At 33.9% G+C, this 26,220-nt stretch overlaps 1 protein-coding gene across 3 annotated transcripts in view; it reads right to left on the bottom strand.

Annotated features, from left to right (window-relative positions):
- Ih (hyperpolarization activated cyclic nucleotide gated potassium channel Ih) overlaps positions 1 to 26,220 on the bottom strand; it is a 148,832-nt gene that overhangs the window by 83,352 nt on the left and 39,260 nt on the right. For all 3 annotated transcript variants that reach the window (XM_065346184.1, XM_065346185.1, XM_065346186.1), the window contains exon 2: positions 23 to 862. In XM_065346184.1, coding sequence (XP_065202256.1) covers positions 23 to 862 — 840 coding nt within the window. The remainder of the gene's footprint in view (positions 1 to 22; positions 863 to 26,220) is intronic.

Raw genomic sequence — 26,220 nt, 5'->3', positions numbered from 1 at the left:
TTAAATTTTCAAAATCACTTACCGAAAACTGGAACAAGGATGAATAACCCAATGGCCGGTTTCTTTTTGTCGTATTCGTTCTTTCATAAGGGCTTTTTTACTTCCGAATAATTTCATAGCCAGCTTATTATCGGTGGGTTGAAAAAGCGCCTGGAGTTGATTTTTGATAAAACTCTGTTTGCCGGTATCGGGTCCGGCGCTGGCGGAGGCGCTTCCGCCGCCGGCCGAATTTGAGATGGCGTTCGTACCCGCGGGTCCATTGTGATTGCCCATCGGTCCAACCGGTCCGAGTTCTTCTTTCGGTGTACCGTATAGGCTGAGATCGTCGCCTCCAAAATGCACTTTACCGCTGCCGCCGCGATGGTTCATGGTTGAGCCGAACGAGGTATTATCGTGAGGTAAAAAATCACTCAAAAGTAACGCCTCATCGTCGATTGCGGTCACCAAACTATCAGTACATGTGTTTGTATTTTCCATACTAATTTTGACGGAGTCATGATCGACGCCGCCGCCACCACTACAAGAGCCACGATTACTACTAACGTATCCACCGAGACCGAGTCGATGCAGTTCCTCGACAGACTGATTGTGACTATGACTATGGCTGTGACTTCGACTGTTGTTATTACTAATGCTGCCGTTAGGCTGCTGCTGTACTTGTTGGTTATGGCTACTACTACTGCCGCAGTTGCTGTTGTTGTTGTTGTTGTTGTTGTTGGTCACGTTATTGCCAGTGGTAGCGGCGACATTAGCGTTCGTCAGCTTGTGAGCGAGCACGCGCTGAAGTTCAGCCGCTGCCGCCGCCGATCCTGCTCCTGCCCCCTCCGATCCTCGTCCACCGCATTGTGGCTGGTGCTCTTCCCTGTAACACGAGAAGCGTCGCGAAACATTAGTATATCTCATCGATACCCCGATTATAAATATGTAATATTAAATTGGCAAAATGATATCCAATTTGGATAAATTCCGCTACGATCGTCGTCGGATCGTCCTGCTGTTTGTAGAAGTCAAAAAAGATTCAATTGCCAGAAAAAAGTAAGTAGATAAAAACACGTAATTTTCCTTTCTGCACCCATATGCATAAATCGTAAAAAAAATGTTTGAGGATTTTGACCAAATTCAGTGGAGACCTTTATTTTGAATTGACATTGCAGTTATTCAGAAAAAAAAAAATGCAACTCCTGAGGCACTTCTGGAAGAGTAATAGCCTATGGATAGTGGGTCTACAAAGAGGGGGCATTTTCGGAAAAATCATGTTTTTTCACTCTAGTCCTTATTACCCAAACTTTTTTGGGAAAAATGCTCCAGCTCCAAAAAATAACATTAGAGATTCTGCATTGACCTAGGTCATTGCCATCAAAATCATAGACCACTTTTATAATTCTACAGAGCAGTTAAAAATTGGCGAATCGCTTATTTTTGGGTACCTAAATTCCATGTTTTGAAAATTTTTTCTTCTCAAATATTTCGCTTTAATCAAGCCAAAACATCGAGGGATGTAGGTATAATTTCGGAAACTGTAGAAATGCCTATTTGTATTTTGAAACGCAATGGTGCACATTTTTTGGTCACTTCAATATAGGTACGTACTAGGTATCAATTTCAAAAAAAAAAGAATCTAAAAAATTCGATGATAATACCCAAGTTTTGGGCTGCTTTTATTAATTTTTGGAAGTTGGCAATAATGACAAAAACATTGGCACCATTGCGTTGGTAAGGGCTAAAGTGAAAAAACGCTATTTTTTCGAAATGGCTCCCTTTTTGAGGGCTCATGCCTCATATCTCCCGGCCAAAGGCGTCTCTATAGCTAAATTTATTTGTGAGTTACTTTCAACTCAAAACGAAGGTCTTCGTTGAATTTGGTCAAAATTCTCTGATATTTTTTTGTCGTGATCCTTTCTGAGGTAGGTACATTCATTTCATATCTACTTCTCGTGATATTTGACGAATTTCGAACAATTTAAGAATTATTTTTGAGATTTTTTCTACAGTGGGTGGTTTTTTATAAATTCAAACAGTCATAACTTTTGAACTAATTTGAGCTTATCCACACGGAAAAATTACACTCAAACAAAATTTTCCACATACCTATTTAGGACTGCAAAGTAAAACTTTCTAACCTACCTGTTGTAGTTCTTATGTTACACAAGGTCAAAATTTCTTTGCAAAATCGAAAATAAAATTTATGCATAAATATTTGTACTTCAAGATGGGTTGACTTTTTCCTGTTTGAAGGGAAGGTTATTTGTTACTGTGCATCCAGTATGGAAAAAGTGTTTGAATGCCTTACAAGAGAATCATTCAAGGTGTCCACCACCGATTTGAATCAGACCGCCATTTTTTGAAAAAATACGGATCAGAGTCTTTCATAATCAAAACTTTGGCTGCCCTAATTGATTTTTCAATTTTTGAAAATCCAAAATTCACCATTTTTGAAAGTGAAGGAAACTGATCTTGAAACAACCACACTCAGAACTTTTTTCCTAAATAAAAATTTTATCAAAAGCTATTCACTGAGTTGGTACCTATGCAAAAATATTGAAGTTCTGGCTCAGTTCCAAGACATACGTACGTACTTACCTAATAAAACACTTTTAATTTAATTTATCAATTTAAAGATTTACAAAATTAGCCTCCCTTCTTCCACTTGCCACGGTACCGAGCAAAAATATTAAAAATTAGCTCAAGATAATGGCATGTCAAGGTTATCTGAAGAGGAATTAATGTTTCTCAAAACCTAGAGTGTTATACTCATACTTATACTTCCTATTGCATTTTTCAAAATTATGGGCTCTAACCCTCTCCTTTTGGGGGAGCTTGATTTTGACTAAGACGCTGGCTATAATTTTATTTGGACTATTTTAAAAGAATTGAAGAGTGATATTCCAAAACTTGCTTTGTCCATTTTTATCAAAGTTGGGTTTTCAGGTACCTGGTAGATGAAGTATTAACTCACATTCCTACATCATCAACCTAACAAAATGAGGTGTTAAACTCACCTAAATAGCTAATTCACTAAAAATTTAAAAAAAAATAACGTTCCAAAACGCGTTTTGTCCATTTTTATTGAAATTTTTTTCAGCAGTATTTAGTGGATGAAATGTATACCTACACTCCTACATCATAAATCCACCCAAATAAAGTGCTAAACTCGCCTAAAAAGCCAATTTACCCGTTTAAAGGGAAACTGTTTTTCCTCTCTCCTGAAAAGTTGTGAAAATGGACAAAGCGAGTTTTGGAATATCACTCTTCAATTGTTTCCTAAAATGTGAATTCGGGATCCGGGAGGCTCTAAGGGCTCAAATTTATCCCCATCATTCAGTTTGGAAGGAAGATCAAATATGGGATCAAATCCAATCATCAGCTTTCTACCTCGATTGGATCAGATTTTAATAGGTAGGGTAGGTACATAGGTAATCATAAGCCAAATTGAAATTTCCAGAATTTATCAAAATTGAAGAAAAATCCAGTCCCTGAAATTCAGCATCACAACGGGCTTTTGTCACACTTTTGAATTTTTTAGTTATTATTTGCAAAAAAAAAAATTGTGAAAGATTTTCTCCAATTACCTAAGAAATTTTTTCAAGGTTTTATACATCCATCAAAATTCAAAACTGAGAGAGCCTGATGAAAAATTGTTAAGAATTTTTTTCAAAAATGTTTAGGAGTTTAAAGAACTTTGTACCCATTTGCACCAATGCAATATGTTTTCAAAGTTCTTGGGATGAATACCTAATTCTGCTTTTTGAAAAAAGGCAATATTCATCCTGCTTAGGAGCACAAAACTGCTAAATCTGTCTCATGCTAAGGATAAATTCGAACTTTATGAATGATTTGGTCATTTTTCAAATAGACATTTTTTCAATAGTGATGATTGAAATTCGACCCATCCTTCACATTTCATCACCTACAAAATCTCCGTTCTGTTCTCTGCTCTGCTCTGAAGAACTGCTCTCGTTCACCTATCGCATGTCTGATACATATGTGACCCGCTCTGACAAAATCGACCATTTCGACAAAAAAAAGTGTCCAAATTAATGACGTTTAAAATGAGTTTTATGGGTTGAAAGATCAGATTTTTGAGAAAAAAACATTTTTTGAAATTTTGTCGAAATGGTCGATTTTGTCAGAGCGGGTCACATATACGTACATAGTACAATCAAATCGCAACGTGCATTTTTGTGACTCTTTAAAACAATCACTGACCCTCCGCAATTACTCGGTCAGGTAAGTATATATAATTCTACATTCTCATTTACCTAAATGCAATCGATCAAAACACAAAGCAACAAAAAAGTGCAGCCAATATTCGCACACAGTACCATCCATCGTTGAAAATTCACAATATAAAAAACTAAACATGCATCCTACGCCTACGATAATTATCACCTGACGCGTGCGTATTACGATTCAACCGAAACATGAACAAATGCGGGCACCACTTGGGGGGTTAAATTACGAGTAAATCAGTCAATTTGTGTGCATATAGAGACGAATAGCTACCTAGTCAAAATATCAATATAGACAGGTATACACCCGAATAAATTACAACTGTTTTTTGTCACGCTTCGTAGTAGGTAAGTATCTAGGTATTCGTCGATAGTTTGAAACTTTAAACGCGAATGATTACGCACGTAAAATCAAATTAAACTTTGTCACAAAACACACGATGGGAAAGCCGAAATGAGAAATATAGAACAATTCTGCTTGTTTAAACTATAATTTCCTCACGCGTTACGTAAACGTTAGCTACCTAAAACTACACTTTTCGACGGAAGTTATCATGCTTGACGAGCTCCATTTACAATAAGTATACCCAAGTGGAGCAAGAGCACCAAATGATCCCAGATTCGGATGCAGAAAGCATCTGCCAGACGGAGAAGGGACATATTCTAAGCGTCTATTTTGGTGGTTAACTTTATCTGGAAATCTTTCACGAGTCGATTTTCCCCCATTTTAAATTAAACACATTATCATTCGAGAGTGGCAAATTAATATACTTACTTATGAGAGCTCAACAAAAATTATATTGTTAATTATTGTTATAGTGTTGACTTTATAGCGCACTTCTTTCTCGTAGTAGGAGGCCTATATTTGCATAACATTATACCCAACGTATGTTTTACATCTCGAGCCCATTTTCTTTCTACGTGTTAGATACCTACCTACCTAATTTAATTATATGTTCGTAATGTTTACATCCTTACTTGATTTGGTCCCCCAAAGTGAGCACAAGGTAGGTGTAGGTCTAGGTAGTATTCTTTGTTATGCCCAAAATAGATTTTCCCCCTATCGTCCACATTTTCAATAATAATTGCGTATTCGACAAAAAAATTAAAAATAAAAATTAATTAGAAAACCTGATTCGAAAAAACTTATTGCATTTTTCAATGCAATAAAAAAATACATACTCGTACTACCGTACGTCTCTTTATTCTTATAATAATGAAATCATTATAATTACATTCTTTTCCATAATAAAACTCGGTTGTGATTTTTCCCTCTCAAAAGGAAGAGATTACAATAAAGGTGGACAATAAAAAAATCATCTTTGTTAATTCGACAATATGTAATTTTTAAAAATTACTTCAAATATGTTTATCAATGCGCAATTACTCAGCATTAAATAATTAGTCGACACTGTTCGACGTGAGTAAATTTACATTTACTATTACTAACATTGTCGAACAGCTCGCGTTCATCTAATTCCTATCGTACTAATCAGCTTATAGGTAGTTAATGTTGGTCTATACATCGCGAATATAATTTTTGCTTAAAAGTCATTCAAGTTAAAGAAGACTGGTTATTGATGAATTGCAATATAAACCTTGTCTCGCGCGGAGAAGCTTTACTCGACATTTTTTCCTTTTTCTTTTTTTAACGCTTTACGACGTAAACGATGCTCATTAATATCATTGCCACCGGCGTGCTATACACACCGAACGCAATAAGAGGCAAAATTTGTCTTCATTTAGGTCGTCATTTCTTGTATAAAGCATATACCTGCACCCTGTAGCAGTGGTTTGGATATTTGTTCTACAAATTTCTACGCGATTAATTTTTTCAACCGGTGAAATATTCGCTTGTTTGTTGTTTATCCAGCGAAACGTACCGCAAGTGGTTTCTTTCCACTTCTTATCGAAAGTGGAAATGTAATAGGTGTAAAATTTCGTTCTCAAAATGTTCATTTAGTTCTGCCGATGGGAAAATTTGAATCAAAATTCTTACCAATTTGATCTCAGCATAAGTAAGTTGCCTACTTACCAGATGGAAGGAGATCAGTCATCTATGAAACACACTGTATACTTACTAAAAACTATTTAGAAAATGTGGATATCTGTTTCTACGTACTGTATCTCAAAATAAATAGATATTATCGATTAAGTTTCAATATAGCTAGGTCATAAATCCACCATAGCTTTCAAAATGATATCCATCACCAAATATCGTACCAAAGGCGATAGAATACCTTCTTAAGAGACCATGAAAATATGAGGGTAACAAAATTGAGTTTTTGAATTTTTAAAAATAAGGGCTACGAATAAGGTAGGTAATCTTATCTCTACGGCAATTCGCAACTTTCAAACAACCAAATATACGTTCTCGTCTCCAGCTGATGATGTTTGAGTTCAACAACTCGACAAATATTTACCAGGCATCTCTCCTCCCTCAATACCTTTCTAACCATAGCAAAAGTACCGATGGATAAGTTGTAAAATTTAATATCTTCGTAAAAGCTGGGACGAGATGGGAAAAATTATGAATTTAAAGTGCTTAAATGTCGCAAAGAAGATTACCTTGTAAAGAAGTAAGCGTAAGTTTTATAATGACGTGTTTTTATTTACCATGGAACCTTAAAATGAAAGCTTTTCGTTAACTTTCCTTAGGCGCAATACTTTTCAGGTGCTTTGCCACGGTATTAACTAAATAAAAAAGTTTTCTTCTTGTTTGATTACCGGATACAGAAATTCATATCACGAATTACATTTAATTTTTGAATGTAGTATATCCACGTAATGAAGGTTTATTTTGTAGTTAGCAGGGTAAGTACTTGGCACCTTTAGGTTAAGATATCTTTACAAATATGTAGTGAAAAAAGAAGGATTACCTTCCTTCGTCGTTTTTTCAAAGTACTTAGGTACATCTTTTTAGATTTTTGAATTATGAAAAAAAAAAATGTTAACACGACTTATGTTAGTTGTAACATCAACCCCTTTGCTAAAATAAAAAAATTGATAAAATGTGTCCGAAGAATTAGAAAAAAAAAAATGAAACCAAGGAGCGTCATTTCTTTTCCTTTGTGCGTCATAATCGGTAGCAAAGGAATGCAAAGTCGATCTTTCATTTCCAGATTCATGCTATACGTTTGTAATTGTCATTTTTAACATGGAACGAATAAGTGTTACCTCCGTCTGGTGACAGAAAAATAAAATACTGCTAAATGTGCCGCCATCAACACAACGTGAAAAAAAGTAGAAAAATAATTTTTTTTTCAAGTGTCATACTTGAAGGAAAATTTATCTCAACACATCATGCCTCTTTAGTTGACATCTTTTTCTCATATGCCTTTGAAATTTTCAACTCTGACGAACAGATTATTAATTCGCAATTCATATCGTTCGTTTATGGTAATAGACAACATACTCTTCAGTTTTCACATTAGGTAGATATAGGTACCTACCTAAGCAATTTATATAATTCTGAAAATAAATTAAATATAAATTTGTCGTCGAACTATATAGGTACGTTCGCATTGCTTTTAAATTTTCATCTGGTAGATAGGTATCTCAACATATAGCATGATATAGTTTGTCCTTTAACGTATTACCGTGCAGCTATACCGTAAGTTAAAACTTTATCCAAATAAACGCCATGGATCTAGTATCGTAATACATATTATAGCGACTGCGACGCATCGTTTGTTTCCACTTCCGCACCTTGTACGTCCCATTTATTCATTAAATGATTTCGTCTTCCGCGACCTGATCTAACTTTGTTTTATTTACCAAATATCACGTTTTTCCATTTATATCGAAGGGAGACGCGAATTCGAAATATTTCCAGTTTACCCTTCTTTTAAAAGCGCGTTTCCTTGCCGGAAAATATTCTTCTGAGTGGAAAATTGATTTGTCAAGTGTTAAAAGAAAAGTTTTCTGGATATTTGATTATTTGTTTTGGAAAAGTTGCTAATATTTTCGTTTTAAAAATTCATTTCTAAATAGAGATCGTTTCGTATAAAACCGTCGGTGGTATTTTTATAAGTGATTTGAGGGCATGAACGCAAAGAATTGAATGCAATTTAGTCGATGGATGCAGAAAAATCGAAAGAACATCCAAAAAATACACCAACAAGCCAATAAATTTCTTGATTTCTGGTAAATCTTTGAAAATTTAAATTTGACCTGAGTTGATGGGGTTAGAGTTAGTGCTGGAGGGGTGGTACTTGGCAACATCGTATCAGCGTATTGAGGGTAAAAATAGAATTTTTTTCAACAAAAATTGAAAGGAGGGAGTCCCGATAAGGCAATTTTGTGGCCCCACGACAGTTATCGACTGGACCACTTTTAAAATATTTTAATAAATACCCAAAATACGAATCGGTGGTTGGTTAACCCAAAATGACAATTTTTGGGGCTCCAGGGGTTCCCAAAGTTGTGATTACAAGAATTTTAGGAACCACTGAGTATTATTTTCAAAAACTTTTTTAGCGTTAAATATCTGTTTGAACTGGATAAACGTTATGCGAGGTAATTTTCCTATTTTCGACCCTCGTGGACAGAAATTGGGTTTTGATTTTTGGAAAGTTTTGTAACCACCATTTTGAACCTACCCCTTTGAGCCTCCCTAAAAAGATTTTTACAGTTTATTAGATTCTGAAAGACCTTCATCCTACCAAATTTTGAGCATTTTACGCTGGTACTCAAAAATCCAGTTTTCCAATTTTTCGCAATTTTGAAATTTTGGGAACCCCTGGAAAACTAGAAACCTGTGATTTGCGCCAAACGTAACGTTTTGAGGTATATATTCAACTATCTTGATGAAAAAGTTTGATTAAACTCCCGGTATATTCGTAATTTTGAACCCTTTTTTTAGAGCCCCCCACTTTAGGCACCCCTAAAAAAGGTGTTTATGCAAATTTTTTCAAATGAATTGAAGAGTTTACATTTGAACCACACTGGCAAGTGCTCGAAAATTTTTCATTTGATTTTTCCTGTAAATTTCAAAATTAAGCTTTTTTGGGTCAAATTCTCAGATTTTACTCTTTAAAAAAAACGCCAAAATCACGTTTTCACGATTTCAACAAAGTAAAATCTCAGAATTTGGCCCAAAAAAGCTTAATTTTGAAATTTACAGGAAAAATCAAATCAAAAATTATCGAGCACTTGCCAGTGTGGTTCAATGGCCTTATCGGGACTCCTCCTTTGATGTTTTTTTTGGAAAATTTGTTGCATTGTGAAAAAATATCAAACAACTTCAAAAATTCTCATTTTTGACATTTAAACGTAGGTACCTAGTAGGCCATTTTTGTTCTGAAAATAGACGATTTTCAAAAAAAAATTCAAAATTTTTTACAAAATCTTCAATTTCTCCGCTATGTTATTTTTTAAAATGAGAAAGCAACGATGAAAAATCTATCTTGGTGATCTTGTCAAACTGAGATTATGTAGGTACTGTAAGTATTACATTACTCCTCTATTAAGATTTTTCAAAATACTTGAAAAAATGTAAAAGTTGGAAATGCTGAAATCTTATTCAAAAGTTTGTTGTAAAAAATCTACGTGACTTTTTGATGGGGGGGGGGGCGATAATTTCCATTCTACCTAGAGGCGTAAAATGCTAAATTTGACCCTGAAAAGAGTGTATAATGGACTCTTCGACCGTGTTCCCACAGACACCCTCACTTATTAAAAATGTTATATTCGGACTCGACGCGACCTTAAATTAAAAGAAATTGACATCTGAACAGTTTTTTTACATAATTTTTCAAAATGGGGGAGTGAGTGGTGCGTGAGAACGGGCATTAAGTTATTTTGTATAGAAAAAATGGATAAATTTTGAACTCAGACCCTTGAAAACCTTTTCCATCACGCGTCATTCAGACGTTATCAGTTTTCAAATTTTCTGCAGGAACACGGATTTTGACTCTATTCAAGGGCGCTGCTGAGGAAGGAGGAGGGCTCAGGTGGATCAAACTGAAAAAATACGCCTATACTTATTTAAATTCAAATTTGTATAAAAGGACCATCGACCAAATTTGAAATATTATTCATCCGAGGACCTTCGATTTTCAGGCCTTTCAATAAGAAAAGTGATTCTTTTCCATTTCCAGAAATATAGCAATAATACTGTATAATTTTTTTTTCGCTTTCAAACGAATGAAATTTTCAATCAAAGTGGACTAAAATTCTCACACTCATTGCCGAAAATGAAACCGGATAAACTCGTTCGGTTTAGATAACTTAGGTAGCTACGTATACATAATACGATGAATCTGCGTATAACATTCAAGATGTAGATTACCGTCAAATGGAATCGTACTTATAGGTAGTTCTACGTATGGTACTTATACACATTGGATTAAAATGCGGGTTTTAGGTTATTGTAACCGCATCGGATATCCAGCTGGTGAATACGTAGTAGAGTGTATACGAGGTTGAAAAACTTGAAACGCTTGTCCAAAAGTACTTTTGTCGGGTACACCAGTTAATCTGCAAATAAACTTTTTGCTGGTGTTTAACAACACAACATCGGCAAACAAATGTGGGCTGGTTATGTAAATGCGCCAGCCAAGAATTTATATGACTCCTTCATTAGGTGGACTATACTACTAATATAACGTGCAAAATATATCCACGAACGCGTGCTTAATAGGTAGGAGCTAGCATACTCGGGCTACCGATGAGCAGCTAATTAAGCGAACCTCTTCCATTTGAAAAATTTATTCGCCAACTAGAAGCGCATAATCAGAGCTCATTGTTATCGCAGTTCGTAATAGGTACGTACGAGTATAGGTATGTACGGTACGTAAGGGTAAAGAAGAAAAATTAGCTAAGCTATTTTTTCCCATTCACTAATAACTATCAATAGGAATTCCATACGGTGAAATGATCGGTATTGGACGATCCTACGATCTTCCGTTACCCAAATACTAAATATAACCCCTAATAACAAGCCTTTTCAGTTTTCAATGGCCTAATTTATAAGCGAAAACGATCAAATACCAATGTAGTACCTAATAGTAAAAGATCCGCCTCTCAGGCCTTTCGCTACATAATATAATTCAAAAGCTTTAATATCCGATTGGTATGCGGCGAATGTACCATAATACGAGTGCGTATATATCGCTCTATTCTATATACGTATATGCATGTGTTTGATGAATTTGCTAATGGACTTTCTTGTGAAAAAATTACACTACCTATAGGCATAAATATTATACTTGTAAAATAAAATTCCCTTCGAATACGACTGCGGTTCGATTTTGTATCACTCGCATACAAAATACCAATCTTTTATTTCAATTTTGCTTCGTAGTTTACCATCAACCCTATTTAACACCAAGTCGCGTATCGCATGTTACATAAAAACGACCGAAATTTTATGTCAATTGTCGCATTTCTACCCATTTCGAGTACAGATTTTACCCGTTATTGTAGCGTTAAGATCGAATAATTCGTCGATAAATTTTCAATAATGGTATTTCAACCGAAGATGAGAAATCTAATGGGTTATTTTCTCGACGATTCCTTGAAATTTTTCAATTTCAGTTTAGATATAGGTATCTACCTGTTCTAATTTCGTTTTAAAAATTAATTACGACATCAAATCGTCTACGTACATTAGTGATCTATGAGAAGGTGAGAGGGGAAAGAGAGTACTAAATATGTTACTAGTCAATTTGCATTGTTGGACAAACTTTCAAAAAAAAGAGATTGATATGTAATTTTTTTAAAAATTACAGTACGATTTTTGTTTTTAACCCCACTACTATATGTACATGATAAAAAATATTTTCTCAAGTATGTAAAATCTCCCTTTAATTCGGTCATACTCACTTTCCAAAAAAATGTTCTCCAGTACGCACTCAGTAAGCGTAACCCTCCTCCCCCTCCCCAGGTTCACTTGGTAAAATCTCAATGATTACAAATTTTGACCTTTGATGAGGCTTCCTGCTGTGCTTCTCTTATCTTTTTTCATTTCTTACTTCATTTTTATTTTGAGCACTATCAATTTTTCCCAAAATGACTGTATTTTAAACAATTTTTTTTAAATTGGGAACTCTCCAAGTGAGTCTACATATTAAAAAATGAGATCAAGCAATTGAAAATCCGGGTTATGTTTTGATTTTTTTAAAACTCTAAATAGGTATTGCCTTTTTATAAAATAAATGGTTCCAGAAAATTTTTTAATTCAGAAATGATATTAAAGTGCCCTCTACATTGTATTACTTGTCTACCAAAACCAACTATTCAACCTCATTTTGTAAAAAGACAATAAAAAAACTCTGAAATTTTTGAAAATCAATTCACTGATTGAGAATTTGAGAGTATATTCGAGATCGAAGGTCACTTCTCCATCAAAAATGAATGCCACAGTGCAAAAGGTCACAACAGAAAACAGTTTGAAAAAGGAACGAGTATTGCACAGATGCTGATAGAGCGTCTCTAATTTAAAAATTGAACAAGCACGTTATTGCTTCATTAAGAATTAATTTAACCGAGTGCTCAATGGATAATTCAGATAATTCAATTCGAAAGAAAATGTCACACTATTTTCAGAATTACTTACACCAATAAATGAAAAAACTTACGTAGAACTGAAAAATCCCAACAAACTTTCTCGATAAAAAAAAATCGCCGAGTAATAAACGAGCGAGAGTTGAGAAAGAAAATTCTCAAAGAATATAAAACCGGAAATTCACGAGATAATGCGCAACTAGGTACCCAGATCTAGTAATACAGGTGTTTGAAAAAAAAAGAAGAAATGAAAATATTGACATTTTTTTCTAAATGCCTACCACGAATAAAATTGATACTTACCTACTTTAAATACATTGATATAGGTGCTTTTTCTTTTCGCAATAGATTCGATTCAAAATACTTTCCTACACGAATACCTACTAAAATTTAAATCAGCAACATTTCCTTGTAAAATACGACTTTTTTTTGCTTTAATATTTCATCGAATATTTTCCCTTTTTGTTACAATGTTCGTAAGGCAAAAAAGAACTAATAAATTTGCCAAGAATGAAGTGCAGTTCCAGTTGGAGAAAAAAAAATGATTCTTTTTGTACAATTTTTTTCATATTGCGAACGAAAACGTGGCTGAATAAAATTTTTTAGCAGAAGTTACACTCGCCGAATATTTTTATCATTACTTACTCGGTGTATTTTTAATACCAGTAAATTGTACTCGTACATAGTTGCACATGTATGGGTCCCAACCACTCAGATTTATTAGCTTTTTCACAATACAAATAATTATGAAATTTTGCCGCGAAAAAAAACTTGCAAAATAACTAGACCACAATATTTTGTTTAAAAAAAAAAAAAAAAAAAACCGAGCAAATCATTTAAACAAAACAAAATACAGCAAGTATATACCTCTGTAGCCTAGAAAATCTTCAAGTATCAAAAACATAGGTCTAAATGGTGTCTCCCCCACCCCACCCCCAAAAAAAGGTGTGTGCAACTAACACAATAGTAGCAAAAAGTAATGAATTCTATTTCCATTGTCGTTGTGAAAATAAAACAGAAAAAACTAACGTACGTTGCTATTTTGTTTTATAAATCAAACCGTGAATAAATTAAGCTTCTTTATATTTCATCAAATAGGTACCTATTAGAATTATCCATTAAAATTCCCCATTCTCCAACCTTTGTTTTCTTAGTATTTTTCGAGGCATGATCTGCACTCATTGCAGTTTTTTTTATTTTTTATCACTTTCCGCGCTACTCTTTTTATATAGAAAGCTCGATATACAATTTTGATAACGTTTTCTTTGCGAATGGAATTGATATTGCGTTTAATGTTTTTTCATTTTCTATACGAAAAATTTCACTTCGAAGCATCAAAGCTCATAGTACATTAGATTCATTTCTATTTTTTTCTTTTCTTTCTATTTTTTTTTTTTTTTTTTTTTTTTTTGAAGAAAACCAGCTTTGAGCTTTAAACATCAAATTGCAAAATACCCTTAAGAAATGACGTCGGTTGATCCGATAATGTTTTCTCACGAAAAAAAAAAAGACTTTGCCATAAATAAATACAAAAGAATTTTCACAGTCGGATTTAAAACCGCAAGAATTTATCTTAGTGACGACGAAATCCCTTCAAATAAAATTTCCGGAAACGATGATAAACAATTGAACTAGCCACGGTTGGTAACTTTTGTCAACTTTTACAGAGAAAGAAACTTTTACATCAAAGTAGATGTACATTTATGAACAAATAATTGCGAGATTTGATTTTAAAAGTGATAATTTCAAATTTTCATCGAATTTTCATCGTTTGAAATTTGAATTGGATGATGGACTTCGCTAGAATCTAGCCCAGTCGCATTACCTATCTATGTACATACGTATTATGTATTATGATTTATGAGTCTCTCTTTTGCGAATAATTTCATTCGCCTCTGTTGGCTTCTTATCGAAAAACTGCATCAGCTCGAATGCGAAATTTAACAGGATATCTACGCAGAATGTAAAATTATAATGGACAAACAAAAAAACAATAATAAAAAGTACTTTGAAAAACTCAATGCAAATCGAACAACCCTTGAAACGAATTTCCATGCGAATAAATACACCTTTCGGTCATTAAAGGAATAATAATTCAGGAATATGGGTAATACATATAATGTCCAATGTAATAAACGAATATTACACGCTGAATCGTGCCTTTGACTCGGCCATTTTGACATTTACAACAATCACTCGGGCAAAACACAACGCACATTGCACAAGAGAATTTCATCAATAACAGAGCACGAGCTTCGTTCGAAAAAAACGAACGGAAAAAAGTGCATTTATAAACAGAGGACACCATCGATGAGAATTTTTTCAAGCACAGCAATGTTCGTATGATTACAAAATGAAAATTTGTAAAGCGTGAAAAAAATCTTTTGTATTTTGTCGTCATCAAACAAGCACACCTAAACTTTAATCAAAAGCTTTAAATTTTGCATTTGTACTGAAAAAAAAAAAAAAACAATCAGCATCGGCATACCACAAAGGTTACAAAAGCGTATCTCATTAGAACAAAATTAAAATTCAACCACGTATCAAATAAACACATTAAATTGAGAATACTCGAACATTTTTTCCCTGTGCCAATTAAATCGCGATCGTGATAATTTCCTAGAGGCTACGAATTAAATTTCTAACGCCGAACGCTTCTCAGTAGAAATAATCTTAGCATAGAATCTGCATGAGGTGAATTTTTGAATAAACATGGATACTTTGAAATGGAAATTGACTTGTATCCGCATACGGTAGTTTTTAGTAGACCAAGTACTCGGCTACTTATTGCAAAACGCTTTAATAAAGCTATTATAGAATGACGAAAAAGCAACTTAACCTAGTTCCCTGCTTTTTTTCCACCATACTAAAACTCTATTTCGCTACCACTAATCGTTACCTACTTTGAAAAAAAAATTTTCACTTTGTTCGCGTTCGATGAGTGAAATATTATGTATAGTGTTCGTATGTAGAAGTAGAAATGAATTTGTTCTAATTCATCCCCTTTCTTCTGGCCAGCCAAGCTTTCCTATAGGGCAGCTGAAACAATCTGTTTTCTTCGACATTTCAAAAAAACTACGTGGAAATATTCTTTAGAATTGATTCTGGTAAACAAGTAGGTACAGTTTCGAAAAATGTAATTTTCACTCTAAGGCCATTGAGAATTGGAAAGTAGGGTTAGCTATATTACTAGTACACACTGGAGAAAGAATAGCTTAAGAAATTGTTTTTCGTGGTCTTTTTTGAAGCAAGGAACAATCAGTTGAAAGTAGTCGCGATTTCATATTTGAGTTTGAGGACAAAAATGAAACAAGTATAGGTCTACCTACCGATCTAAAGTTGCCAAAAATCCGCTTTTTTGTTGCTGGAGAGGGCCGAAGGGTGAGTAAGAGTTGAAAAGTCGAAGCCCCCAAAAGGTACATCAATAGAGCACTCACCAGATAGATGTATACTCGTATGCCAAATTTTAGTTTCCTGTGTCAATTTGGGAAGGCTCCCAGTGATGACACAAAATCAAAAACCGTTAAAAAGGCACGAAGATTGACTTTTTGTTGCAGTAAAGGTGGCAAAGGGCTTGGAAGTGGAAATACTCAAAATGAGGCACATCTAAGGCAGGTCTATTTGAAATGGTGGGGGGCATGACACAAGATTTTTCAAGGTAGCTTATTTTTAGGTTTGTTGTACAACTTTCAAGTCATACAAAAAGTTGTAAAATCAGATACTTATGCCCTAAAAATTGAAGATTGGTGAAAATTTTTCCATGCTTTTATGTAAAAGTGAAATAAAATGATATAAAAAATCCAAATTTGGTGGTGATCTTGGAAATTCCCAATTTTTTCCTCAAAAGTTTGCCATGATTTTCACAATTCACTAATTTTTTACTCGAATTTTTATGTTCAAGTCAGGTTCAACATCTAAAAGTACGCAATCAAGGAAGGTAACCCGAAATCGAGAATAACTGAATTTTCCCCAAGCCTTTCAAAAGTCTGACAACTGGCAAACTTTGGATTTTCTCCACTTTTTTCTAGTGAGACGTAGACCTGTACATACCCACTAGGGTGAGTCAGCTTTATATAGGAAATTTTTTTTTCACTTTTTCAAAGCCTTACCCCCTAAAAGTGTTCATGTCTGAAAAGACATCATATAAAATTTCAGCTAAAAAAATAATATTTACCTACTGGTGGCGCAGAAGAGTTGAATGTTGAGAAGGTACGAGCGCGTCGAGCAAAAACTTCCCACAAGTTGTGCGCTGGGGAATGTAGCATTGCGTTTCTTTGTTGGATCGAAGCAGCAGTCTTACAAAACATTACCTCCTCTATGATGCATGATAAGTAAGTCTACTCCTTAGTGGGGTTTTCTAGATGTTATAAATGAAAATTCAATAACAATTTTTCAATTCCAAAGCTCATTGAAGGTGGAAATACGAAAGATTTGAAAAGTAAAGAAAAAAGTATGAATTTGAGGCTATATTATTCTATTCTACTCAGCAACTGTAGGAAAAAAATGTGGGTAATGTAGGTATGGGATAAATTTGCATTGAAATATGACTGTTCTATTAGATTCAGCCCCAAGTTGATGTTTTATAACTTTTATTAAGTTTTAAAGGTGTTACTTAGTGAAAATGAAATGTTTTGATTTCTAAATTTCACAATTCGGGTTCAAATGAATTCTACAGCCGAAAAATCGTAATAAATACTTTGTTATGGTTGTTTTAAAAATCCAAGAAAGATTAGTATCACTTGATGAGTTGTAGTGGGGATGCCGCTCTCATTATAGTTGTGTGAAATGAACCCAGTCAAACTTCGTTGCGTTTCCCACGGCGCCGTCGTGGGAATGTATTATGCTTGCACGCGCTTATAGCTCTACGCTTGTGCACCACCTCTAAATATTAATATTTTTCAATAAAAATTTAAGGGGTTCCACTTGAACCAAAAATGAACATTTTAAGCGGGTAAGACTTCAATATTTCAAAAAAACTGCAACCTGACTCACCCTAATTACCTACCTACACTTACCTATTTATCTTCCAAAGAAAAAGTGTAAAATAATGTCGATGGTTTTTTGGAAGAAGGGCCAAACTGTTTTTTTCAAGGTGTAGGGCCAATCTGTTTTGTTGAAAAATGCAAAAATTATAAAAAAGCCAAAGTGTCAATTTTTAGGGCCAAACTGATTCCAAAATTTAAAAAAAGGGCCAAAGTGTTGATTTTTAGGGCCAAACTGACTCAAATAGTAAAAAAGGGCAAATTGCGACTGAATTTCGTTGATATTTTTACATTCTGCGTATCTGAACCAGTTTTACCTAGACCCAAGATGAAATATTTGTTTACATTTGACTATAAGATCAACACTGACAATTGAAAATGAGAAGAACACTAGATACTTTAAGTCAAGAACCCCTACTTACCCAGAAAATTGAAGTTTTATCTTTAGGTACAGTTTTTCAAAAATATTACGTGAACTCGCGAATTTCACGAGAATGGTCGATCTAATCTGAAAACTAATACCACCGTTGGAAAGGACATTAAATTGTGAATCAGAATAAGTAGTCAACGGTCCTTAATTTTTAAATATTCCCTCTTAAATTTATGCTTTTCCCCTTTTCCCCCAGCTACTTACCCACAGGTCACAAGAATCCTCAATTTGAGGGAGAAGGGATGGTCAGATTCAAAAATCGTTTGCGGCATTTGATCGGACGTAAAATTTTACATTCGATAGCGAAATAAAATTTATGGGTCACCGCTAAAAACTTTTAAGGCAAGCATTCAAAGTACCCTCTACCTTGATGATGGGTTGCCTGGTTCAGGTTATGTGGTTGCAGTCTCTGGATTCCATCTCTCTAATAAAGTTTATGAATTTATTGTTTCAATTTTGTTGTTGATTTTTAAAATTTTTTTAGCTGATAAAAATTCATTTTGAATAATTATTTTCATTTGGAAAATTTTTATACTTTTCGAATTCCAAAGAGAAAGTATCAGAAACATTCAGTTATTTCTTTCCCTACTGAAAAAAAAACAATGCCTGTCGATTAATTTAAATTAATTTTGTATGTTCAAAATACATGAAAGAGTGCAGTTTGGCCTTTTTAGACATACTGTGAAAATATAGTAGTAAGTGTGTAAAAGGGCCAAACTTCGCCAAAAATTTTCATTTTATTTTTCTTTTCATTATAAATCAATTTATCCGAATAAATTGTTTTGGTACGGGTGCTCATATCCCTAATGCAGGCCCTGAAACTGCATAATCACTCCTAAATGCTTTCCATATTATGCAATAGTGATTCCCATTTTACTTGTGTCATTTTGAAAATACAGCTTGGCCCTTCTTCCAAAACACCATCGAATTGTGATTTCAGGCCTGTATATACCTACATATAGGAGCTTTCAATTTCCTGCCAATCTACAAGCTGGAAAAGACAATAAGCTTATTCCAGAAAACTAAATCATTAAAATATTATTTATAGAAACCAGCATAATAACGTTTGCATGTTTTTCAAACTAGATAGGCACCTACCCAACTACTCGTAAATAGCCCAGACAACGCAGGACGCAATAAGCAGGCTTTTTTCTCTATAATTGCACGTGAACAACCGTTGAATTATTTTTCTTTTTCTTTTCTTAATCAAAAAATGAAAATAGCTTGGAATAAAATATTCATTTAGTTCCGATTAAAGACGACGACGAAAGAAAAGACTTGAATAAAGTATAACTTGACACGGCAGTAACATTGGGTATTCGTTGTTACCTGCTGTATCTAAAACAGTATTATGGTACGAAGTGCCGGCGCCATATTGTCGTTTGGATTACTGAAAGTAACAAATACCTACTTACTGGCAACGCCGTTTAATAAACTAAATACTGAGGTCAGCGGATCTTGCGTGACAGAATAGCTGCCGCTGGCGCTGGCCAAACCGCAGCAGACTTTTTAGTCTTACGGTATGCATATATTTACACATCGTGATAACAACCCTATAGGTATAGGTACCGGTACCCTATGGTTTAAATAATACGCCGAAAATCTGCCAGTAAAATTTCGAAAAAATTTCGCCTATTTCAACGCGCATAAATTACCATAAATATTTTCTTTTCGCACGTCTCATCGTCATTGATCGGGAAATCATCGTCGAAGAAAAGCATGTGTCTATTTTCTGAGCATATATGTAGGGCTACCTTTTAGATACCACAATCTATTGTTACGAGTAGGTGTGTTTAACACCATCTTCGTTTGGTCTTGGCTATACTATAAGTTACGTACATTGTATAGGTATAGAAATTTTACTCGAGGCTCGAGTCGACCGACGACGACGTCGGTTTTTGGTAATTTTTGAAACGACGGCGAGACGCCGCGTCGAGTCTAAAAGCGTACCACGTATATCGAGTTGTGAATTTTTCTTTTTTTAAAGTATCGATTTAAAATAAATTCTACCCATATATTCGCGTGTTTGTCGAAAGCTGTTATTATCTATATCACGGCAAAAGAAGTGTTTCGACGAAAACTAAACTATATGTACGTTAATATATGCAAGTTTCTTATGAAGCTAATGGATAATGTAATCGCTCAATAATGCCGCAAATGCGACTTACATATCAGAACTAAAAACCTCTTCGATCGTAATCGTCAAATATGTAAAAATTTGTTTTTTCGATACTAAGTTATTACGAACCCTCCCAAGAATATAAGCTTAGATATCTAGATTGGACAAGTTACGTTCATAGAGTAGTTCTTTTTTGCGTGATTAACTTTAAAAACGTATTGCTAAGAAGTATACATTTTATCCTATCAACGAATTTAATACTCAGACGACGATTTCGCAGTCAAATCATAACCCTTATTTCGTCGATAGGTAGGTTAGGTATAGGTATTATTCTTTCGATGAGTATGGCAATTACGTCATTGGGGAACCTTTTTGACACGAATGACTCATGCAGACTATAGGTAAAGTAGAGATTTCGTTCGATTGGAATTTTAATAGATAGAAAGATTTGTTTACTTGCTGGATTATAACTTTTCACTTAGGTAATCATAAAGATGAATAATATCAAATAGATTCTCCTCCCTCTTTGGTATCAAGTATACCTATTATGGAGTTACTTTGATGGGCTAAATTCGGTTTTTGAAGGTTATCAGCTGTTTTTTTAACGTTGAAAAATCTCTTCTACCTAATACCTCAATATCTTGACTCAGATGCGAAATTATAAAATTCTATGCCATGGATTGAAGATAACCATAGATTTACGGAACACCCTGTAATCTAGGTACATACACCAACGTATGAACGTACGTACTATAACGTCGTGGTGCAGTAATAAAAAAAGAAAATGCACGAAAATTATTTTTCTGTCTCGTCTCTTTTTGCTTCCACTGTGAACATAATGAGGTAAAACAAAACCGCAAGCGTACAGTTTTTCCAATAATGAATCCCAAACTCGAATTTTTGTAAACAAAGGGTCATATATTGAAAAAATGACACATACAGCAATTTCCTCCGCAGGCTGAATAACTCGGTATACATAGTAGGAATAAAAATGAAAATGAAATAGCTTATAATACTCGGGTCAAAAAACTTGTATTTTAAAAATACAAAACATCAAAGATCCTTTTTTACGTCGTTGTCTTTGTGAACGTGTATAGTTCCTTTAGCTTTTATATTTCAAAAGGTAGGAAAGTAACCGTATACGTATATAAGTATCTCTAGGTCTATTTGTATATTTTTCTGAATATTCGTAAGCTTACTGCGTGTATCAAAAACATACATACACGGGAGTGTAGTAATGTATCATTCTTTAGACTTACCGCCCTGTAGCCTAAATTCAATTGGCTCGTACCTCGAACGATCACCGAAAAATGATCAAAATTCTGTTCACTTTAACAATCTAGATTCAGAAAAAAGAAAGACGAATTTCCTTTTTTTATTACCTAATATGATTAGTTGATTACCTATAAAATTTGTCGAAAGAAAGTGGAAGAAATTTTGAAAACTTGATAAAAGCAAGAGATTCGTAGGGTAAATAGCGATAACTTCAAGTTTATGTCGAAAGATTCATAAATATACAGGGTGTACCAAAATACTTGGGTAGGTACTTGAAGCTTCAAGATTCGAAATAAAAACATACCTAGATAATTATTCAGTACCTAAGTTGATTTTTCAAAAAATTTAAAATTTGTTTTTAAACTTATTTTTGTAATAATATCCATTTCAAAATTGAGAAAAGTTGCTCATTTGGCACCACTGACTTCATTTTTTTTTGTCAGTTGTTGGTGAAATGGTACGTCTACGTACATTATGCACGCAACTTTTTGTAAATTAATCACTGTTCCTGAAACCTGTAGGTTAGGCAAATTTGCCTACACAGACTCAAAAGATGTTGCATAATTATTGGATGGAAGTAGAAGGGTTATTTACAAGCAGCATGAGGACATTGGGGGGGGGGGGGACTAAAAATTCTAGGATGAGGAGAAAATAGTACTATGACTTGAAAATTGTAGTTAGGTATACCTTTTATTGAAAAATTCAAATAAACTCACAAAATTCTTCACAAATTGAGCTACAATTTCGCTCATTGAAAGAGTTTTTTAGTCGAACTTGAAAATATTACGTAAAATGAGCAGCTGAAATTGAATTTTTAGATATTTGATGAATTTTTGCAAACGGATGGAATGATACTTCTACGTGCATCATTTTTTCATCTAAAGAGCAAATATTGAGATAAAACCCCCTAAAATGCGTTTCTGGATCAGAATGGTAGTTCCCTACTCTTTCCATTAAAAAGATAGCATCAGGGAGGTTAGGGTAGAAATTGACTCTTCTCCAGAAGGCGCTATAGTTATAGGGGATAGGAAATTTCTTTATCATCTCCACGATTCATAAAATTTCTGGTAAAATGAGCCCAATTTGTAAGCGAATTTTTTTGCATATTTTACCTGTAGCATAAAAAGTAGGTATAGGTATTTAGGGATTTTAAAGGGAATTTTCCGCTGTTCTAGAGAATTTTTCACGTTTTTATAGAATATTTCACTGAGTTTCAAACTTTTGTACCCCGTATGTGGTTAATTTTTCATTTTCTTTTCACAAAATTTTAAAAAGAAAATCAGGATAAAAACAAAGTCAAAGTTTTCAAAAAAACTAAATTGTCAAGGATTGAAAAACTCACCCTTTCCCATCATCATTAACATTTCTAAAGATGGAACAATTTGTTACCTATTTGATTTTGCATTTTTTTTTGTGAGAATTCTTAGCATTAGGTAGGTAGGTAAGTTTACAATCGTTCTAGATTGATTCGAAGGATCGAAATAGGTTACACACCAAATTGTAGCTTTCTGTGTTAATTTGGTAAAATTGTGATTTTTTCGCATTTTTGGCCCAAAGATTTTCAAAAATTCACCAAAAATCAATAAATCACGTCTGGTAGATCAAAATTTGGTTCCAAAGTGTCAGGTGACATGCTCTTTTGGTGAGCTAAATTTCAGCCTAACTTGAACAGACGAGTTGTGAAAATTCTTCAGTAGTTTTTAGAAGTATAATGTCTGCATTGGTAACAGATTCTCCAACACATAAGTAATAGTGTAAAACCTCTCCCTCTTCACTATCTTAAACCCTCAGCAATTTTTCTTATTGGCTAGAGGCCTGTTGGGAATTTAATGCCACTCACTTATTCAGCCCTCAACTCCACAAAAAAAAAAAAAAACATTTCATTACAACTTTATTAGAGCTTCATTTCCAAAAACATGCCGTTTACTTTTGGCAGCCAACAGATAGCTCATTTATCATCATGTATGAAAAAAGAGCATCGAATATGAGCTCGAGCTTATATTGTTGAACGAATAAACATACCAATTTAAACCTCGGCTAATGAAACAAACGATACGAGATAATATTAACCGATGCCAAACATATATAGGTATTGTATTGATAATCGTATAGGTATAGTTCGGTGGCACATCACGTGAACCCGCATAGCTTTTCCATAATGTAGCCTATTCTCGTTAAATTTTCAACCTTGTTAAGATTATCAATTGCATCGAGAGTATATACATATGTATACCTACTTAGTTCATTTTCATGAGATTATCAAACGGAAAACAGATTCGATAAATATACAACGTTGATATATATTTTTCAGTCGTGTTCATCCATAGGAATTACCCTTAACAAGCGACACGAGACGCGACGACGTTTCCAATCATCAGACTGTGCACTAGTCGAAGTTATCAATTTACCTCATCATACTTGTAGGTAGGTACGTACAATCACCTTAAACATCATCGCCATGCAAATACTACCAACTGTAACTCTTACTACATAGAATATTATATAGGCGAATAAAAGCTAGATGGGTACGAAAAATCAAAAATATCGCGCCATCGATACGCTGCCATGAATATTTATAACACCGGGAGCCCTCATATATTTTCTCACATCGATTTCAATTTACCTACGTACTCGTTGCAGAAAATTTATAGGACCCACGTCCCACATCTGTTCCCAGATAGAGCTATTTATGTAGTAGCCAGGTAGGTATATTTAAAAATATTGCTAAAATAATCGGCTTATAATTTAATCGTCAATTATCCTCGTGATCGGTAGGTACATATGGAAAAAAAAAGAGTAAAGGTTTAAGAACCGAAAATAAATAAGTCTACGTTTATGAATTATTCAAAATATTTTCTCTCGTATAATTCGAATTTTACCCCATATTTTTTGTATCGCTTTCGCTGTATGCAAATTTTAAACCTATTTTCTACATTTTTCTCCACACTCGAAATCATAAACTTTATTTCCACCTTCATTAGATGCTAGAAAAAATAACCTAGCACCTTTTTTTTCGTATTATACTTCACGAGCACAATGCTTTTTTGGTTTTTCACGAATAGGTCTCTCTCCTTCATCTTTCAACGTATAGTTGTATAAAAAATAAATAAACAAATGGAATAAACGATCCGGTAATTTTATTTCAATTTCAGATGCTTTTCAAACCTAGGTATATTTGTTTGGTTTCGATTTCAAGTTTGTATACTTTTCTTAGTTGTTAAGAAAAAATTAGGTACGAGTATTTTTTAACGTTTTCAAAAAAAATGAAAAATAAAATAAATAAGAGATTTCAACCTTCAACCAGAGACACCAGAATAAGACCACGGGAAAAAAAATGAAAACCACTCTATTATTGTTGAAATGAAGATAAGTAGGTATTCTATAAATTCTAATCAAAAACTCTCTTTAGCCTTCAAGAAAATGTAACGTGATTTTGATTAATTCAGCGGTCATCAAAATGAAGAAAAATCAACCGAGTTCGACCTCTTTGTTCATTACAATCCCAAAAATTGACGAAAAAGTAGGTATCGCAGCTTTCAAAGAAAATGTTTATAACAAAATTTTCTAATATACTCGTATTTTTATACCATAATAACACTTCAAGTAAGTATTTCAAAATAAAAAATAAAGTAACTTCCTTTAAAACCAATTAACGACTGTATAGTATGATACATAAAGAAAACACCCTCCCTCTCGCGTTGAAAATTAATTCTAAAAAAAACACACACACACGCATACCTACTCCAAGTAAAATATAAAGTTTTAATGAAAACCCACTCAAACGCCTGCCATGTTTTTGAAGTTTCCCTAGCAAAGCTGTTATTCCGCTTTAATTTCTTTTTCTTTTTTTTCTTCCTTTTTTTTACGAAATTCTGAAAAGCGCAGCTTATTACTACAATCTGTTCTGTGCTTTGAACGATCTCACGAAATATTGCTTTATTCGTCTCGAGCAAATATACTCGTACTTGCCGCTTTCAATTCCTTTTTTCCCTCATATTTTTTTTATTTTTTAGTATCAAAACTAAGTGGCAAATGAAAAATGACATTTTGTAAAGTAAACACCATTCAAGATGATTTTAAACGGTCGATTAAATTTTCTATAGGTGCCTGGACCTGTGACTTCAAAGAGTTTATTTTCTATCCAATTCGATATATCCGAGCTATAGTGGATGAGATTTTTTAATTTTTTGGCGTTTCTTTCACATATACTTATAATTGTAGGTGCTTAGCTGCTTACTCATAGGTACATGATTGAATCGAAGTCGATCCTCCCCTCCCTTCCACTCAGAAAGTTCTACCTAATCTTTTTCCAGTTCCCGTTTAAATGGTGGGACAAGTGCTCGTATTTCAGAATTTACCATTTTCTTCGGGTCTAATGAATGATGGGGAGGGGAAGCGGCTAAGACGAGGAGTTGGATTTATTTTTGTGTGTTTTAGTCTCAAATCATCAAAATACTTAGGTGCTCACTTCGTTTGGTGATCTTTCATCATTTTATGTAGAATTTTTTTTGGGGGGGGGGTTGAAATCTTTGAAAAAATCCATTTTTTGAGAAGCTCTTTTTCCAAAGTGGATTCGAGGCGGATTACAGGGATTTTTCGCAATAATTGTGGAAATTTAAATAATTATGTAGCTCAAGACAAGAATATGAAAATCCTGAAATTAATCTGTCAGACTAC

Source organism: Planococcus citri, chromosome 1 (assembly GCF_950023065.1).
Source record: "Planococcus citri chromosome 1, ihPlaCitr1.1, whole genome shotgun sequence".
Lineage (NCBI taxonomy): Eukaryota > Metazoa > Arthropoda > Insecta > Hemiptera > Pseudococcidae > Planococcus > Planococcus citri.
The sequence above is the reverse complement of the archived record's forward strand: the minus strand, read 5'-3'. Positions and strand labels throughout refer to the sequence as shown.